The sequence below is a fragment of the Leucopleurus acutus genome, assembly GCF_964270905.1.
Source record: "Leucopleurus acutus genome assembly, chromosome: 14".
Taxonomy (NCBI): Eukaryota; Metazoa; Chordata; class Mammalia; order Artiodactyla; family Delphinidae; genus Leucopleurus; species Leucopleurus acutus.
In genome coordinates, this window is record NC_139156.1 from 46976450 (window position 1) to 46996293 (window position 19844).

A 19844-nucleotide genomic window follows, 5' to 3' on the forward strand; every position below is an offset into this window, starting at 1 on the left:
CATCAGCGGGAGGGATGGTTAATAACTTGGCACTCACCTTGACACACTAGGGCCGTGAAGGTGCGGGCACCCCAGGGCTTCAGTTCTTCTTTTATAACAGCCACCGTCACAATCAGTGAGGTCATAGCGGCCCCACCTGCCATGTGACTGTCTGTGCAGGTGTATCAGGAGCTGGCACTGGGCCCTCTGCACCTGCTCGCGACCTTCCTTCTCATGCCTCCCCACAGGTGGGCCCTCACCCACAGGCTCCCAGATACCTTCCTGTCCGGGAGGGCTGCAGCCATGACAGACCTTCAGAGAGAGCTCACCAGAACAGCTAGGAGGTTTAGAAACTGCTGAAACGTTCCCAAACCAGTTAGTAAATCGTCACTGCCCCCAGCCCCCCCACTCTCTAGGACGCAGCTACCTAGGACCAGATGTGGCTTATGGCCCACTTTTGTTGTGGTTGATCCTGGTCCCTGCAGAGCCATTTTTGAGGATTCTGAATATCACCCAGTCTGCGTCAACAACTTCTGGAGGCAGAGAGCCCTGAACCTGGGAGCAAGGAGAGATCTTTGCGCTTAGGTAGTTTCTACTTCCTCAGTTTACTGTTGAGGACAGTTGACTGAGAGAGCCTGTGTCACCTCCAAGGGGGTGCAGAGGCGGGGGACAGCATGGACGGCCTTGGAGTCAGGCTGCTCTAGGCCCAAGTCCTGACTCACCCACCTTGACCTGCGGTGCCTCTGGCTGGGCGCCCTGGGCTCAGGGCCTCGGTGTCACCTGGCTGGGAGAGCACCGCCTCACCGGGCTGTCACCGGAGGGCGTGGAGGGAAAGGGCTGGTGCTCCCCAGCACCAAACGCTGTCTTCCCCAAGACAGCGGGCTCTGGGGTCCTCTGGGAGACACCTGCACCTCTGACTCAGCACGGCCCCAGAGGCCATGTCCAGGGCCACCTGCCTGCAAATGGACCACTACCTCCCTCGCCCCAATCCGGTTTGGGGAACAAGCAAGCTCCTTGCCAGTGAAGGCCTCCTGGGGAGGGTCAGGGAGAGAGTCTACACTGAGTTTCATCTTGCTAATGATCAAAACGTGGGGACTTAGAGATGTAATGTAGGGGCTCAGAGGGGGCAGGCTTGAGAGGTCCTCAGAGATCCACCTAGCCTGACCTTGTTTTCTAGGTGAGTTGTTTTTAAAGCCCCCAAAAGAAAAAATGACTTGCTTAAGGCCACCCACCATGTCAGTGGCCCAGTAGGGACCTCACCCTTGAGTCTGGGGGCCCCAGACTGCTCTTGGTTCTGAGTAAGGCTACCTAAGTTTGTTCTAGTTTAGTCCCTATGAATTGAGGGCAAGTTCTGTGCTAGGCCACTTACAGGGCGGGTGTCGCACCTTCATTACTGCAAATGGAGTAATAGAGGGAAGGGGCCAAACATTCAAGGCAAGGGTGAGGGCTGGGGAAAGGGAGCTGATGGGTGTGGGGAGCCCCCCTGCAGACCACCTCTGACAGCTGGAGGGGCACAGCCAGCCCCTTGGCCATAGCCCCTGCTCAGAATGTGCTGGGGTGGGGTGGGGGGTTGGTCAGGGCAGCTCCGTCAGAAATGACCCTTCCTCCATTATCTCAACGTTTCCCAAGTACCAGATGGGCTTAGACTTAAGCCTCTACTTTGCCGCAGGCCGTGGGCCTCTCTACTGTCCTGCTTTGCTAGTTTGCATCAACACCACAGCTCGGATGTATTTGTGGATTCACAGGGTCAAGAGTGGTTCCCTTAATGTCTGCCAGGTTTCTCCGCCACAGTTCAGAAACATTTTATGCATGGAATGCGCACATGCGTTAGATAAACGGTCTTTCATCTGAGAGGGAAGAGAGGCCAACATTTGCTGACCACTCACGGTCCCAAGCACAGCACAGCGCATGCTCTGCCTCTGATTTCTCAACCTTCCCCGCGAGGGGCGTCCAATACTGTGGGTTTTAGAGATGAAGACATCCTGACTCTGAGAAGTAAATAATTTGCCCCAGGCCACCCATGTGTCGCCGGTCAAGTTAAGTCTAAACTCGGCTCTGAATGACCCTAAATCCAGACTGTTTCTCTTCTCCCTAAGCTGTCTTTCAAGTCTCAAGAATGGACTCTTCTGGAAAGATTCCAATTAATAGTCTTTGGCTGCTAGGACTGCGGGTCTCTGAGGTTTCTCTGGCTACCTAATAAAGTTATTTCTGATGAAAACCTAAGGACATCCTTCCTTCCTGTGCCCCCCTCCTCCATGACCTGCAAAACAGCAGAGCTTGGAAATCCCTGGAAATCCGGGAGATGCAGGCGCCAAAAGGATGTCGGGGGCCCCCTTCCTTTATTCAGAGAGGCTGGGGAGTCACTCCTTCCCAATAAACTCCCAGGACGCCACCAACCAGGACTGGGCGACAGAGGAGGGGTGGTGCCGCCGGGTGAGTCTGGGGGAAATGAGGCCACGGAGCCCCGGAAAAGGCCTGGGTCACCCAACATCCTGCTCTGCCTTCCCTGTGAGGCCCCATTGTCCTGGCTCGAGCTCCCAGGCTGGCCGGCCCTCGCTGAGGCAGACTTCATCAGCTGGCTCTGAGGCCGATTCTGAGTTAGTGCTATTTGTAGAATCTTCTTAAAATACCACAACAGTGCCATTCACGGAGCGTCTGCGCGGCGATCGATGGCGGAGGCTGGAACAAAGCTCTGCTGTGCTCGGCGTCCCGTTCAGGCCTCAGCCGGAGGGCACCCCGCTGCCCCAATGATGGGCGGGGATGCTGGGGCTCTCCCTGTCCTGAGTGCTCCCGAGTGAGGCCCCGTGGGGCCCGGCATGGACTCTGGTCCCCCATGCTGGCCTGGAGTGCGTCCTGGACCAGGGTGGCTGGCAGAGGGAGTACAGGACGGCATCCGGCTCTCCGTAAATGAGATCCTGCCCTGGCCTTTCCCCGGGGAGGTCAGGTCTAATCCGCCCCGTCGTTAGGCCGCACCCGGGCTTGCTCAAGGACAGTTGTGTGGATGGACAGGAACAAAGATCAGGGGGAGACCCATAAAGATGTAGCCTTTTGCGTCCAGAGTCAAAGGCTCTGGCATCTCTGCTCCCTATGTGTACGTACTCAGTTTCATCATGAGATGGTCACAGCAGTGTCCTCATCAACTGTGTTTCTCTTCCCCCACCTCAGCAGTATCCTCAGCACCTTCTCAGGCACACATGCTCTCGGGATGTCTCCGTATGTTAACAGGTGTCTCCATTAGCGATGCGTTTTGTGGTACCTGGGAAGAGCTGAGCAGAGTTGAGTGTTTTCTCTGAAGCTGGACCTCTTGGAGCCTTCACCATGCCAAAGGACCGTGCACTGGGTCGCCTCTACTTAACTTGCAGGCCCTTCCTCACACAGCTGCCGGCTGGGCAGTGATGTTCTAGTCATACCTTCCTGTGATCCTTCCGGGATGTGGGTATGACTGGAGCCACAGGTGGGGTGCCCATCTGTTCGAAAGTTTTTGGGGCTTCCCTGGTGGCGCAGTGGTTGAGAGTCCGCCTGCCGATGCAGGGGACACGGGTTCGTGCCCCGGTCCGGGAAGATCCCACATGCCGCGGAGCGGCTGGGCCCGTGAGCCATGGCCGCTGAGCCTGCGCGTCCGGAGCCTGTGCTCCGCAACGGGAGAGGCCATGACAGTGAGAGGCCCGCGTACTACAAAAAAAAAAAAAGTTTTAATGACTTTCCAGTTTTCGTTTCCTCCCCCCCATTGGTACCTATCCATGTATCACATAGAAAATCAGACAGTCCTCCAAAAGGAGGCAGCTTAGCTCTCCTAGGCTGTGCCTGAGGTTAAGAGCCTGCGGTGGGCCTTGCTGTGTGTCTGGAGGGACCCCCTTGCTGCACGGAAAGGCTTGGCAGCCAGACTGGCAGATACCTCTCTGAGCAGCTATGCCAGCCATTACTGATGTCCAGCTCAGACTGATGTCAAGCCCTCACGGTGGGTTTTTAAATGTCCTCTGCAGGTGTCCGATGAGTCCCTGTTAATAGCTGTTCACAAAGGACACTGGGCCACCCCCTGACCAGTGGTGGGGTCATTACACACAACCTAGCATAGAGTGTGACCCTTGACAAGGGCCCTGCTTGGCAGGGTAAATCTGTTTGGGATGAGGGTCAGGTGAGAGACTGACACCTCAGGGACGGTTTGGGGGTCCTCAAAGCACCACCATGTAAAGAACAGCATCTTCCTCAGTGTAGACGACGGCCACCCCAGCATTTGAGCCCCGGCAGCTGAACTGGATTCTGACCATCCTGGTGGAAGGCAGGGCAGCCCTGGGAAGCGGGCCCTCTCTGAGACGAGCAGACGCATGGCACTCACAGGCTGCAGGACTCCAGGCAAGAGACACACATCTCCATGCCTCATTTTCCCCATCAGGGAAGTGGGATTCATAAGGCCTAGTTTGGGGGTTGCTGTGGGACTGTGGTAGGCAGGAGGCCCCGAGAGGCTGGAGGAGCTGAGGTTTTGCTCCCCAGCCCTGCCAGCTCTGCTGAAGGGAAAAGCACTGGACAACAAATAGGTGAGGCAAAAAATCTCTGCTCTGGCTCTCTGGCCGGGAGTTTGGGGCAGTTTTCTTCTGTAGAATGTGGAAAGGTAAAACCTTTCTCAAGGTTGTCTTGAGGCTTAAATGTGAGAACAGAGAGGCCACCATGTTGCATCACTCCAGCAGAGGGGGGATTCACAAAAGCTGCAGTGTGAACGGGCCCTCCAGAGGGCGCCATTTATTTAGATTACAGCAGGGGTCCCCAGTCCCCAGGCCACAGACTGGTACTGGTCCATGGCCTGTTAGGAACCGGGCCACACAGCAGGAGGGGGGCGGCAGTCAATCGAGCAAAGCTTCATCTGTATTTACAGCCGCTCCCCATCACTTGCATTACTACCTGAGCTCCGCCTCCTGTCAGATCAGCAGCCGCATTAGATTCTCATAGGAGCGCGAACCCTACTGTGAACTGCGCAGGCGAGGGATCTAGGTCGCATGCTCCTTGTGATACTCTAATGCCTGATGATCTGAGGTGGAGCTGAGGTGGTGATGCAAGTGCTGGGGAGCGGCTGCAAATACAGATTATTGTTAGCAGAGAGGTTTGACTGCACAGAGACCATAATAAATCAGTTGCTTGCAGACTCATATCATATTGCCTCTCAGTGAGTGGCAAGTGAAAACAGGCTCAGGGCTCCCTCTGATTCTGCATTATGGTGAGTTGTGTAATTATTTCATTGTATATTACAACGTAATAATAATAGAAATAAAGTGTACAATAAATGTAATGAGCTTGAATCATCCCCAAACCATCCCCCATCCCCAGTCCATGGAAAAATTGTCTTCCACGAAACCAGTCCCTGGTGCCAAAAACGTTGGGGACTGCTGGACTACGATGAGAATGGCTGTCTGGGGGAAGGGAGTAGGCAAGCACTTAGACTACAGTGTGAGTGTTGGCCTCCAGGGGTGCCATTCATTCAAACTCTAAGGTGAATGGCTGCCTCCAGAGGGTTCCAGGCACTTAGACTACCATGTGAATGGCTGCCTCCTGGAGCTGTGCTGGGGAGTGGTGCTACAGTTATCAGTGAACTTATTAAACCTCTATCCTGGCACTAGCATAACTTCTTGCTTGTCTGGTTGTTTATAACTGGCCTCCAGGAAGGAGGCAGTTTACCAAATAGTATGTTGTTTTTTAAGGAATCTGAAGAATTTGGTTGAAGAAGGGCATGGGGAGAACATTAGCTAAAGCCCTGAGGTCTCACACACCTGCTGGAGGTGGGCCTACATTCTGGGGAACCCATGCAAAGAGGAAAAGAGCACCAGACAGAGATCCATGGTGTCCGTATCAAAGTAAGGGATTTCTCCTGTGCCCAGCATAGATATTGTGGCTCAACAAATGTCCACATTACCGGCTAGCAGAGGCAGAAGGGAACTGGGAAGCTTGTACTGAGTGTAACATGCTGGGTGGGTAATGGGCCTGGAGTCCCATTGACCCCGGGCACTGCACCGCCACTTGGCATGTCACTTTCCCCAGCCCCAGTCTCCTCATTCAGCCCGAGGCACTCCTTCAAGCCTCCACCCTGGCCTCAGGGGGGGAGTTAAACCCCCCTCTGGGGGAGGCAGAAATGGTAGGAATGCCCCCTCCCCCACTCCTCCAAGCTTCTGGAGGTAACCCAGGCTGCCAGCCAGGTTTCTCCCCAACCAGGAAGAGTTCCTGTGATCGGGAGGTTTTGTGATGCAGAACTGGGGAAGGGGCTTAGAGCATCTTCATGATAAAGAGCAGAGAGGCAGTACATTCTCCCAGACTCTGAAGGAAAGAGCGGATGTCCTTGTTGCTAATTTGGCTTCTTGGATTGCTTCCCAGTCTGTGGCTGACCCGCCTGCCCTTGACTCCCTGAGGACCAGGGCTTCATCTTTGTGTCCCCAGTTCCTAGCATGGCGTCTGGAAGGTTGTGCAGGATAGGATCTGAGAATGTCCTTCAGGGCAGCGGTTCTCAAGCATCTGTCCAGAGGGGCACCTGGGGACAAACAAGAACTTCCCCCTGGTGGTGGGAGAAGGGGAGATGTAGGCACGGGCTGGCTGCCACCTCCTGGTGTCAATGATAAGAATCTAGTCCAGGTCCTAGGATGAAGGTCAGCCCCTGCCTCATGCCCCAGGCCTTCCCCCGTGATGCCAGGCTGGGGAGCCTGGGCACAGGGAGCTAACAGCCAGAAAAAGGGATTCTTGGCAGGTATCCTGGGTCTGTGCTTTTCAAGCAGCTGGGCTTGAGCCCGAGGTGGGGATCAACTGGGAGGCGGGTGGGAGGGGATGCCACCGGCATTTAAAAGAAGTGATGCTTACAATTCCAAAGTGATTTTTATTTAGTCTAAATGTGCAGTTTCTGGAGACAGTGAGCAGGGTGTGATGGGACTTGGGACACCCCCTCCTGCCACCAGCAAGGGGTCCAGCACCTGCCTAGGCTCTACTTATGCCCCCGGGGGTAGGGGGACTTGGAGCCCCAGAAGTGAGCCTTGTTCTTGAATTTCCTCTGGATCACCACCAAGACCAAGACAGATCCTGAACCCGGGTGCTCGTCACCCGCCCTTCACCCACGCCACCGCTTCTCCCCCCTGGACCCCTACCCAAACTGGGGAACAGGTCCTTTCCACCTCTGGACCCACTCATGCCCTCCTGGGTGCACTGAGATACACAGAGGACCTCAGGACTTTTCCCACCTTGGGGCCTTTGCACTTGCTGCCCACCCCCCTACCCTCTACGCCCGGCCCAGCCCTTCTAGTACACTTAATTCTCAGCTCAGGGACCCCCTGAGATGGGCCTTTCCTGACCCCCTGTTTAAGTAGCAAGCCCACCCCATCTTTGCGGCAGTCGCCCCGTCTGTGCTCCCTCCCTCCTTGGTTTGCTCCCTCATCCTTTGTCTGGCTCCCCCTAGAGGAGAGTAAGCTCCAGGAGGGCAGTGCCTTGCCCTCCCCTTCACCTGTGTGCCCCCTCCACCCACCCCTGTGCCAGGCACACAGTAGGGCCTTGAGGAGTATCTGTTGTCTCATTGAAAGAAAGGGCCTCTTTACACATGCTGGCCAAGCCAGGCCCAGCCTGCCTGAGGTCTCCTGCACCAGTGAAGCCCCACAGAGAAGATGGGGTATGGGGAGGGGGGGCATGGAAGAGGGATGTTAAAGCCCCTGGTACCACATGTGACCAATGGTGACTGGGGCATGGGTCCCTACTCCCCTTTTGTCCCTGGGCTGGCAATTCTGATCCACACTTCAGGAGGCTGCACTAACGGTGCCAGCAGGATGGAGGCCCCAGGTCCCTAAACGGTGGCCAGCAGCATCTCACATCCCTGTGGGCTGTCCCTCCTTCCTCATTTTATTTCCTGCCCTGCTTCCCACGCCCACTGCCTGCACACAACCCTTAGTCTCTGGCTTTGGTTTCGGGGAACCCAGGCTAAGACGCGCAGTGTGAGGGGGAAACATTCTCAGAAGCAACGTGAAGTAACAAAAGACAGAGGTTTCCTGCAGTTAATGACAGCTCCTGTTAGCCCGCAGTGCCGCAGTCATTCATTTAACAAATGTCCACACGCCTACCTGGACAGAGTTCTCCGTTAGGTGTTGGGAGAGGTGCAGGAGTGCATCGCAGACCTCAGGAAGGCTTGAAGGGGAGACCCAGGCAGGTGGGAACCTGGCGCTGGGAGGATACTGAGGAGAGTCTTGGATGCAAATCAAGGTTCCATCCTTTAGTAGATCCTAGGGCTTGGCCTCAGCTTCTCCTGCACGTAGTAGGGGTGGTAATGTGATCAGAACATTGGCTTCCTAGAGTCCCTTGGAGGGGTGCCCCTCTTTACAAGCAGTAGCAGTGGGGATGGTGGTGCTAGTAAAGCTGCAGGGGGGCGTCCTTGTTACGTCTCTGCAGCTGACGTTGTTTGTGACATCGTAGAAATTAACCCCCCAGCACACACTCATGGAAGAGGTTGAATCTGACTGTGTATAAGGAAGCGAGTGCAGAGCAGGCGCTTCATAAATGTTAGTTCTCTTTTCCTGCCTTAGAATAATGAGTCAAGCTAATGGTCACTGAGCAGAAATCACATTTTTTTGCCCCAGTTCAAAGTGCCAGGCCCACCCCTCCTCCCCCATAACCCCCCACCCTGGAACAGTTCAGAACCTGCTCTTCATCTGACAGTTGGCATATTCCATTTTCATATGTTGCTATTTTTAGCTTATTTTTTTTATACACAGAAGTTTATTTTTAAATGGGCGTGGGTGTGTGTGTGGGGGGGGGGTGGATTACCCTTACAATCAGTGGTGTTTTCCAGTCCTGTTCCGGCTTCCCTGGGAGGTCAGGAGACAAGAGGAGGCCAAGTCAGGCCAGGCCCAGAGCCAGGCGAGCTGAGCTATTTATTGGTGGCCCTGGGAGGTGGCCCTGGGGATACAGTTCTCAAAGTGCCATCTAGCCACCCCACACCCCACCCCCGACCTCCCCTCTGGAATCCCTCCTGTGCTGAAGTTGCAGGTTTGCATTTGTGATAATGGCTGAAGCCCCTCTCCCCAACCAGTCTGGGACTCTTGGTTTTGTCACTGTTGTGTCTCTAGCACATGGCATAGTGCCTGGCACGTGGTAGATCTTTAATACACATGTTGTGGAAGGGGGAATGGGATAAGGAAGACTGGGAATGGGTGAGGGGGGAAGAGTTAGGGAAGGTGAAGAAGTGGAGTTATTTGAGCTGGGTCTTGATGAATGAGTAGGAGTTTACCAGGTGGACAAAATGAAAAGGCATCCCAAGAAGAGGGAACAGCATGTGCAAAGACAGAGAGGCGTGAAGTACATGGTGTATCCCGGGAACAATAAGTAGGACGGAGTGCCTGCTGGGTCCAGTGAGGTGGGGAGCAGCTGGCTGGGCTGGAGAGGTCCCCTCAGCTGATCACGGAGGAGCCCCAGTGGGAAGCAGTGAGCGGGGACATTTCCTGGAGGCAGAGGAGAGAGGCTGTGGTGTGGAATTTTTACCAGGCAAGGTAGAGACCTGCCTCATTTCAGAGCAGACCCTCTGGCCAGGCCCAAGCATTCCCCAGCTGGCCCCAGCTCTTCCTTCACCTCTGCAATTGTCCCTGTGAGAAAAATCACAACCCCAGTTTTCCCACAGGGTGCTGCCCCAGGCAAGGTCAACACAGATTCCCTAAAAACCCAAACATCCCCGGAACCACACAAGAAGATTTCCCAGGGAGATGCTGGTTTTGAGAAATGAAACTCCGCTGTGGGGTTGGGCTGGCAATAGCGGAACCTGGAGTGCAAACCGATTGGAGGACATTTGGGGAATTTTCCTAAATTAAAAGTACTCAAAGCACAGGGCAGGTCTGACTGCTCCAGGGCCAAACCAGTATCTATCACTTCTCTTAACAATGAGAAGCAGCAGTCTTTATTCAAGAAAGTAACCTGTGCCTGTGAGAACACACAGGCAATAACACACAGGCAAGCAGTTCAAAGAGCCTATAGCGGGAAGTAGGCCTCGCATTCCTGAGCCCTTGCCTCCTCTCCTGAAGGGCCCTGCCTGGGTCCCTGGGTCCTGCTTGTCCTTCCAGAAATGGGCCCGACCACCCGCCGCCGTGTGTCCACATCACTCTCACACAAATGGCAGCGTGTGCTTCACGCTGTATTTTGCTTTTTCCACATAATAATGTATCATCTCGTATCACATAGTTCCACCACCTTCTTTTTTTGGATGTACGTCATTTATTTAACCAACACATTATTTAACTTGATGGACAGTCAGGCTGTTCCCTGTTATTCTCGCTGTCTCCTTATGCACATGTGCAAATTTATCTGAAGGATAAATCCCCTAGGAATGGATTGCTGAGTCATTTAAAATTTTGATAGATATGTCGTGGTCCCCGCGTGGGTTGGAAGAAGAATTTCCAGACACAAAGTATTTTAGACAAGAGTGAGTTTCTGGAGAACAAAGAGCAGAGTTAGTGAGGGGTGCTGCAATTACAGCGGCCGACTTCCTGATAGACCAGGGAGAGCTGACCCCCTTTGTGGGCTAGTAGCCAACTTTTATAGCCTCAAGACAAAGAAAATTCCTGCTGGCAGGATGGCATTAGGTGATTGGTCAGGGTGCTGCAAGGTTGCTACATGGTGATTATTTTGTCTACTATGGAGTCGGGGGCTGTCCGGTTTAGATTAGGAGAGCCCATGGTAGCAGTTGCTATGGGGGCTCCGTGAATTCCGGAGTTTTTGTCCTGTGTCCTTGATGTAGGGTGTCCTTGATGTGGGGCTCCACAAGATATGGTAGTGCCCCCCGATCCGTGGTTTTGCTTTCCGTGGTTTCCTTCTCTGTGGTTTTAGTTACCCGCGGTCAACTGCAGTATGAAAATACATTAAATGGAAAATTCCAGAAATAATACAAAAGTTTTAGATTGCACACCGCTCTGAGCAGCAGGCTGAAATCTTGTGCCGTCCTGCTCTGTCCCACCAGGAGGTTAATCTTTTTGTCCAGCGGATCCATATATACATATTCCCAGCTACCCAAGTCTCCGTATACTTAGCAGCTCACTCAGTTATCAGACTGTCGAGGTATCGCCCTCACGTAACTTTTGTTACAGTATATTGTTATAATTGTTCTATTTTATTATTAATTGTTGTTAATCTCTTACTGGGCCTCATTTATAAATTACGCTTTATCGCCAGTATGTATGTATAGAGAAACATTGTCCCGATAGGGTTGGGCACTGCCCGCGGTTTCAGGCATCCGCTGGGGTCTTGGAACAAATCTCTCGCGGATATGGGGGGAGGGCCGCTACTCTGTTGTCAGATTATGCAGCGCGAAGGGGTCGTGGGAAAATCTATATTACCAACGTGCTAGGGCTGTCCACTTGCTTCATTGTCCGCCCTGGGCTGGTGCCTCCGGCTGTGAGCCCCACGCCCCTTGGTGAGCTGGTCGCCCGGCTCTGAGCGACTCTCAGGTGCCAGCGTGCCCTCCACCTCCGTTTTCCACTGTGCGCAGCCTGCAGCCCACCGCTCACAAGTGATGTGAGGTTTCTTTCACTTGCCACTTTATATTAAATTCTATTTTCATCTAGTGTTTAAAATAGGCAACATGGTTCAAATATCTAAAGGCCAGTGCCCGTCTCCCTACACCCTTTTCCCCTAGCCATCCCCTTTCCTCCCAGAACTGCTGCTCCAACGTCTTTGTCTCCATCCAGAGATATTTTACACAAGCAAGTATATTTCTGATCTTCCTTCCTCCCTCCCTCCCTTTTTTTGCAAAAATGATAGCGTGTTATTCTTCCCTTTACTTTTTTCACTTAACAGTGTCTAGTAGAGAACATTCTGGGTGTAAAGTGCATCCTCGTTTTTTTAAATATCTGCGAATCATCACATTTGATGAATGTCTGTTCCTCTCCTCTCCTTGTCATTTGTCTTTTCACTTTTCTTTGCCATGAAAGGTTTTTTTTTTTGCATTTTATTTTATTTTTTATACAGTAGGTTCTTTTTAGTTATCTATTTTATACATATTGGTGTATATATGTCAATCCCAATCTCCCAATTCATCCCGCCTTGAAAATATTTTTAACTTTCCTGAAGTGAAATTTTCTTTCGTGGGCTCTGGTTTGAGGGTCATATTAAAAAGACCTTTCCCACTTTGAGATTACACAAAATTTCTCCCACAATTGATCCTGGTACTTTTGTGGTTTCATTTTTTAATCTTTAAAATCATTGATACATCATGATTTTTTATTTTGTTGTAAGATGTGCTATAAGGATACAACTTGATAATTTTTCTCCAGGTGGCTATCCAATTGTTCCTATTCCATTTATTGAATAATTCATCTTGTACTCGCCCATTTGAAATAACTCCTTAATTCTGTTCCAGACTCTCAAATGTGTTTTGAGTCTATCTGTTCACGTTATGCAGTACCATGCTGTTTTAATTATTATAGCTGTATAATTTACTCTGTTTTAATAATTAGTAGGGCTGGTCTGACTTCCTTAGTTTTTTTTTTTTACAAAAATGCATTTGCTATTTTTGCTTATGACTTTTGAATCAACTTGTCTAATTTAAAAAGAAATGCTATTCATACTTTATTGTGTTACACATTATGGTACGCATTTCTATTACTTCTAATTTATAAATAGTGATTTCCGTATATTAATTTTGTGTCTGGTACCTTACTGAATTGTCTTATTGCTTATAATGGTTTTTCAGTTGGTCGACTTAGGTTTTCCACACGTATAAATAATAACAATGATAATAATACCACCACACCCTCCCCTCCCACTTTTATAGTTTTATGTTCTCTCCCTAATCTAATCGCACTGGCAGATACTTCCAGGAAAATGTTAAATAACACTGGTGATGGTGGACATGCTTGTTTTGTCATTGGTTTTGATGAGAATGCCGCTAGCATCTCTCCACTAAACACAGTGTTGGGAATTCCCTGGTGGCACAGTGGTTGGAAATCCACCTGCCAATGCAGGGGACACGAGTTTGAGCCCTGGTCTGGGAAGATCCCACACCACAGAGCAACTAGGCCCGTGTGCCACAACTACTCATCCTGTGCTCCAGAGCCCGCGAGCCACAACTGCTGAGCCCACATGCTGCAACTACTGAGGCCCACGTGCCTAGAGCCTGTGCTCCGCAACAAGAGAAGCCACCTCAATGAGAAGCCCACGCACCGCAGCGAAGAGTGGCCCCCACTCGCCGCAGTTAGAGAAAGCCTGCGCGCAACAACCCAGACCCAATGCAGCCCCAAAAATAATAATAAAAAAAAATAAATTTTAAAAAAATTTTAAAAAATATTTAAACACAGTGTTGGCTTCGGCTACATCTGTGTTGAGAAGGATCCATCTATCCCTACTTAACGTAGAATTTCAAAATGGATGTTGAATGTTGTCACATGCCTTCCAAGGTTTCTCTTGGACCCGGGCTGCAGGTCCACCAGTGTACACCTCAGCTAGCCCCAGACCTGCCCCTCCCTGGCAGCTCCTGGGGGTGCCGGTGCAGCTCTCAGCTGCCTGGGGGCTCTCGTCTCTGGACTGGGATGCTTTCCGCAGCAGGAAGCAGAAAAGCCCACCTAACAGGCTTAAATCAAAGGAGATGTGTTCTTCTCACAGACCGAGAAGCCCTGAGGTAGGCAGCTCCTGGGTCAGCGATTCAGGGTCTCAGTCAAGTAAGCAAGGGCGTGGGCCCCCCTCCTCCCCTGCCCTTCTTGGCCTCTTAGCTTTGCTGGCTGGTCAGCATGGTCACAAGATGACTACCAGACATCCCAGAGACAGGCACGATATGCCGCCTTGATGAAGCGGGGTCTCTTTGTGGGGTCCTTCTTAGAAGTCATGAAGCCTTTCTCAGAAGACCCTCCAGGGACCTCCCCTGTGTCTCAGAGGCTGCATCTTCCAGTCTTAGCCTGTAAAGTATAAATGTTTTTCATTTCTTTAAAAATCTCCTTAATGTCTCGTAAGCGCTCATTTTCTGGTGGCTACATATGATTCCATCTGGTTTCTGTGCGCACTCTCCTAAGCCATTCCCCTGTTTTGGCCATTACGTGGCTTCTGACGTTGTACTGGGTTCAGCTGTTGCCTGCCCACTGGGGCGTTTTGAGCTCCCAAACACTCCGGGTGAGGCTGTGGCCAGTGCCTTTCTCAGCCCAATTAGAATTTCACTTCTGGTTCCAGCTCATCAAGAGGTGTGGTTGAAAGCTCAGAGTCTGTTCCCAGAACCCTGCAAATGAGAGGGCGGGGGCCGTGGGGAGGCTACAGGGAGTGCACTGCGTGCTGACTGCTTGGGGGGGAGGACTCTAACTCTCTGCCCGAGACCGGGGGAGATGGGTGCACTTTTTCAAGGTGTCAGCAATTTCCTTGACGGCTCTGGCCCTGGGGGAGGGGGCAAGTGAGGCTCTTGATGTGGAATATCTAGGGGCGCTGCAGACAGCCGGGCACCCAGGACACTGTTCAGGAGTTTCACTATTTGAGACGAAGTGTTTTCAGCCAGCTCAGCCCCAGGAAGAGAGGGGCCAACATAAGGTTTTCACGTGCCCCAGTGTAGTGACGTGGGGTGCAGTCTGTGCCGGGACAGGGGTCTCTGCTTGTCCGGTCCTGCTTGAGTGAGCTTTCTCCCTTCTTTACCAGATCCTGTCTTGCTTCTCAGAAAACAGAGCCCCAGGGGCCCAGGTAGATATTATGTGCGTGAAGCTTTGCGCAGGTTGAGGACCTGCCCTGGGGTTTACATCCTTTTTCCTCCAGGCACAGTACAGCAACCCTAAGGGACAGACTCCAGAGAGCCCTAAAGGAACCATAGGGACCTGAAGTCTCTGTTTCTCTCAGCCCGTCGCCTCCCCTCCTGACGTTCTGCCCTCCAGGTCTCCCAGCTCCTGGGCCATCTCGCCTCCCCAGTGACAGACAGTGACAGAGCTGGGGCACCTACTGCAGTGCTGTGCTGGGGATGGAGCAGGGTGGGGAGGGTGAGCATTTATGAGACTCTGGGCCCTTCAGTCACCATGAGAACAGAAATGCACTGTGATTTAGTTCCCTTGGCAGGAGCATCTGACAGGCAGGGCAGGTGGACTGCAGATGCCGGACGACCTGGGCTTCGTTCCTGTGTTTCCAGCAGTCCTCTTCCATATCCATTTTTCCCTGGGGTGCCTTCTTTCCCTACATGCTCAGAGGTATTTTGTGGCACACATTTAGGCCGCAAGACAAGCCTTCCCATACTTTCTTAGAGTCCCCGTGTCAGGTGACTGCCCAGCGCCCCCTTTACTCTCCCCTCCCCCTTCCCTTCTCTCCTTTTTCTCTCTGCATTTATGACAATAAAAAAAGCCATCCAGAAATGCAGAGGGGGGTTGTCAGCCTCCTCACATTCCCGGCTGAGGGCTGTGGCAGTGGAGGGCACACAGATGCCATCCTGTCCCTTTTTGCCCTGTTCTATTTTAATAAGACACTAGGTCCAGACCACATGCAAGGGGGTGATTGTCCAAGAGTGTGAATACAGTTAGGAAGCAGGGTTCACTGGGGGCCACCTTGGAGGCTGCCCAGCACAGGGATGGAGCCAGGAGGACAGACTACAGCCAGACTGCCTGGGTTCAGATCCAAGACAGGTTGTGAGTGGCCAGCACTTTAGGAGACCAGTTGGCAAGTAATTTCCCCTTGCTGACCAGTTGGGAAGCGCCACTGTAATTAGTCGTGTGACCTCAGCCAAATTACTCAGCCTCCCCCAGCCTCTGTTTTCACATCTGTAAAATGGGTATCATAATCGTATCACCTTACAGGGTTGTCCTGAGGATATGGAGCTGAGATATGCAAAGCTCTTAAAACGGTACCAAGCATGTGGTAAACACCCGATAAAACTTGAGTGTTTTATTAAGAGAGATTGCCTGTCACTTGCACAGAGCCCTCCATGTGTCCCCACAGTGACCACTACCAATCACTGAACTCCTGTCCCTTTCCAGGCACTGGACTAGTCCCTGGGGATTCCAGGAGGCCAAGGGAGGCAAGGTCTGCTTTCAGGAAACTTACATGCCTTTAGCGGAGACACAATAAACAAATATACAAATAAATAAGCTAATTTTCCGCTGTGCTATATTCTATAGAGAACAGAGTGGGAGAGTCATTGGGCAGGAGGGGCAGTTACTTGACAAATGTTCTCACCCAGGGAAGTTTTCTCTAAGTGATGTTTGAGGTCAGGTCTGAAGGTGAGAGGGGGCCAGCTCTGCAAGGAGCTGGGGGAACAACATTCCAAGAACCTGAAAGTGCAGAAATTCTAGTTGGAAGAGGGTGAGCTTGAGGAAGAGAAAGGGACCCAGGATGGCTGATGGCATTAAGGGTGGATAAGTAGGAGGAGATGTGATCAGGGGACCTGGACGCCCAGCGTCACATCAGAGTTGGATTTTTATTCCAGGAACATTAGGTCCTCCAAGGAGTTTTAAGCAGATGTGCTTTGCTCTTAGGTGACTGCTTTTCCTTGTTGAAGGGATGGGTGGACTGATGGACCGATGGATAGATGTACGGGAGGGATGGGCAGATAAACAGATGGCATCAGCACAAGCGCAGCCTCGCTCCCTGTGCTCTCTCACCAGAGTTTGGTGTCTGCTGCCTGCCTCAACCCTTTAGGATGGTATCTTCAGGGCTGCCTGTGGTCCAGGCTTTTGACACTGTGCCCTGGGAGGACTGAGTGATGTAGGAGAAGCAACCAGGCTGGGCAAGGGGGCTGTCTCAGGCTCTTTGTCTCTGGGATCAGGGATACACCATAAGGGTGGAGCTGATTTAATGAAAAGAATCCCAAACTGCTAAATCCAAATCCTGCTGTGCCATTTCCCATCCAGGTGGTCCTGGGCCACTGGGAGCTCCAGCTGCCCTGTCGTAGCACAGGCATGGTGATGGTTACAGAGGGTATGACAGCACTTAGGAAGCATGTGCAGGCGTCATGCCCAGCTCCTGGCTTCCTTGTCTCATTCAGTCCTCACCAGAATCTCACAAGTTAGGTCCAGTTATTTTGCTGATGAAGAAATGGAAATGTAGAAACATTATGTGGCCAGTAAGCCCTTACATTTTATCAACCTTCTCCCATGTATTCATTTAATCTCCACCAACCAGGTGAGGTAGGCTCCTCTGGGAGAGGAGGACCCAGAGGCACAAAGCTGGTGGCGCTGGGAGTCCAGCCCCATGCTCTCGGTCCTAGAATATAGGGGAGGGAGTGTGCAAGGTGGCAGGCGCTTGGGACCTGCCGTGGGATTTCCACTGTAGGAAACCCAGACAGGCCATGCACCAGCCCCAGCACCAGCTGGAGGGCCCCGCAGGAACCCGCTGTTCCTCCTCGCCCCGCCCCGCCCGGGTCAGTCCCAGCTTTGGGGCACTGAGAAGTACAGAAGTTCCCCAGGAGAGACAAAAAGTGTCTGGTCCCCAGCCCACGGGCAGAGCGCACAGGCAGCCAGGAGGCGGCTGCAACCCGGAGCCGCCAGCACCTCGTCTGCCTGGCATCTGTCCCTGGCCTGGGTGAGCTTGGCTGCCCCTCCTGCCACCAGAGCCCCGCCAATTCTTGCACCATGCCTTTCTGCCCTGCCAGGCATCTGAAGAGGAGCAGGCAGCTGCCCAGGGGTAAGTGAACAGCCAGGGTCAAGAGCAGGCTGCAGGGACACCAGACTGGGGGATGGTTAACCCTCAAAGGGCAAGCGGCGTTCGGTGGCTCCAAGCAAAAGAAGTTGAGTGAAGATGAGTCAACAGGGATACGTGGGAAGCTTGGGCCTCTGCTCAAGTTCAGCCCGGTGCAGCCTGGCAGGCATGCGCGGGGAAGGCCAACCTTGGAGACACTGCAGAAAAGCCCAGCCGGCAACTAGGCATTGCCCAGAGCTGGCCACACACACACACACACACACACACACACACACACAGTCTCAGGATGTCTGGGGATAGTGGGCTCTCCCCTTCCCCTCCAGCCCTAGTCTAGGCTGTCTGAAAGCTGGCCAGTCCTGCAGCCACCAGCTACATATGGCAACTGAGCGCTTGAAATGTGGCCAGCCCAGACATATTCTTAGTACAAACTACACCCTAGATTTTGAAGACTTAGTACAAAAAGTATATAAATATAATATCTCAATAGTTTCTGACTATGTGTTGAAATGAGTGATACTATTTTGGATGTATTGGGATAAACAAAATGTATCATTTAACATAAGTTCACCTGCTTCATTTTACTTTTTTTTTTTTTTTTTGCGGTACGCGGGCCTCTCACTGTTGTGGCCTCTCCCGTTGCGGAGCACAGGCTCCGGACGCGCAGGCTCAGCGGCCATGGCTCATGGGCCTACCCGCTCCGCGGCATGTGGGATCTTCCCGGACCGGGGCACGAACCCGTGTCCCCTGCATCGGCAGGCAGACTCCCAACCACTGCGCCACCAGGGAAGCCCCATTTTACTTTTTTAATGTAGCTACTAAAACATTTGAAATTATCCATGTGGCTTGCATTGTATTTTCACTGGATTACACTGCTCTGGACAGCTGCATCCCCATGCTTGGCCTTCACCCCTGGAAATCCAGGTGTTGGAGGCCTCCCTGGAGCTCCCTGCTCCCCTGGGCAGCCTGTAGAATGATGGTGGGCCCTGTGACACATCATACATTGCAGCTGCTGTCACCTTTAAATAGTGGTTTCTTTTGATTTTTGAACATTTTCCATAAATCCTGGGCTTGTTAGGTATCATTTGATTAATTACATCAGAATGACAACTTTTTGACCTGAATGTCATAGAAGAAGTTCCATGGGCTATAGTGGTTTACAAAATGGTTTCACAGATATCACTTATTCTTTTTTCCTTTCATTATGAAAATTCTTATACAGAAAAGTTGAAAGGTAGGAGTTTTTGTCCTGGAACCCTTGCCAGGATCTGCTGCGTTTTGGAGTCACCTCCTCTCCCCCAAATCCCTTGGATTGGTGGAAAGAGAAACTCAAAAGCAAGTTCTTAAATCCAGGAGCCCAGAGGGGAATAAAGCCCAGCTGGGAAGAAGAGAAGCTGGGCTGGGACCTGGCTGGGTCATGTAGGGGCCGGTCCCCTTAAACAATCCACAGGCTGAAGTAGTGAGCACAGAGTGGGGTCAAGGTTAGGAATCAGGCTGCCTGGAGTCCTAGTTCACTGCTCTTACTGCTTGGACATGTTTCTAAACATCTCTGGACTTCAGTTACCTTTCCTTTCCTTTAAATGGGAATAATGACAGCACTTCCCATCAGCTTGTTAACATCATGTCTGCCTCAGAGTGGGTGCTCTGTGTGTGCCAGTCACCTTGGTTCTGCTATCGCTATTCTTCCGTTCATCACAGATTCCGTGCACACCCTCCCCATGCCAGGCACTGCTCAGTGTGCTGGAGTTGCTTATAAAACAGACAGAATGGGGGCAGGCTGAAAATAGTGTAAATAATCATGTCATATAAACACATAAAATATGTGTACTGGATTGTTATAAGTGCTATGGAAAGGTTAAGGCAGGGAAGGGGCCCAGGTTGCAGTGGGTGATGTGGATTGAGATTTCAGTAAGGGTGGTCAGGAAGGATTCCCAAAGAAGGTGACACTTGAGGGAAGACCTGAAGGAGGTAAGGGAGCATGTCATGGCAGTGTCTGGAAGAATGGCTTTCCAAGCAAGAACAAGGGCAAAGGAGAAGCAAGTGCAAAGACCCTGGGGCAGAGGCGTGCCCAGCTGTCTGCGGAATGACAAAGAGCAAGGCAGAGAGCAGCAGTGAGGCCAGAGGAGTAGCCGGCAAGAGGTCAGGAGGCCTGGAAGATCACCGCACGGACTTTGCTGAGAGGGGGGCCACTGCGGGATTTTGAGCAGAGGTACGTGAGCTAGTTTGGGGCTTAACTGGGTCACTGTGCTGCCATATTGAGAACAGGCAGTGGGGGGCAAGGTAGGGAG

General features: G+C 52.1%; 1 protein-coding gene across 5 annotated transcripts in view; it reads left to right on the forward strand.

Annotated features, from left to right (window-relative positions):
- The window catches only part of ARHGAP22 (Rho GTPase activating protein 22), a gene marked incomplete at both ends in the record, with an annotated part of 209168 nt that overhangs the window by 136103 nt on the left and 53221 nt on the right, over window positions 1-19844 (forward strand). The window contains one exon of one of the 5 annotated variants that reach the window (XM_082854493.1): window positions 17493-17544. The exons of the other annotated variants lie outside the window; for them this stretch is intronic. Within the exon in view, the coding sequence (XP_082710619.1) occupies window positions 17493-17544 (52 nt within the window). Of the gene's footprint in view, window positions 1-17492; window positions 17545-19844 lie in introns of those variants that run through there. 5 annotated transcript variants of the gene reach the window in all.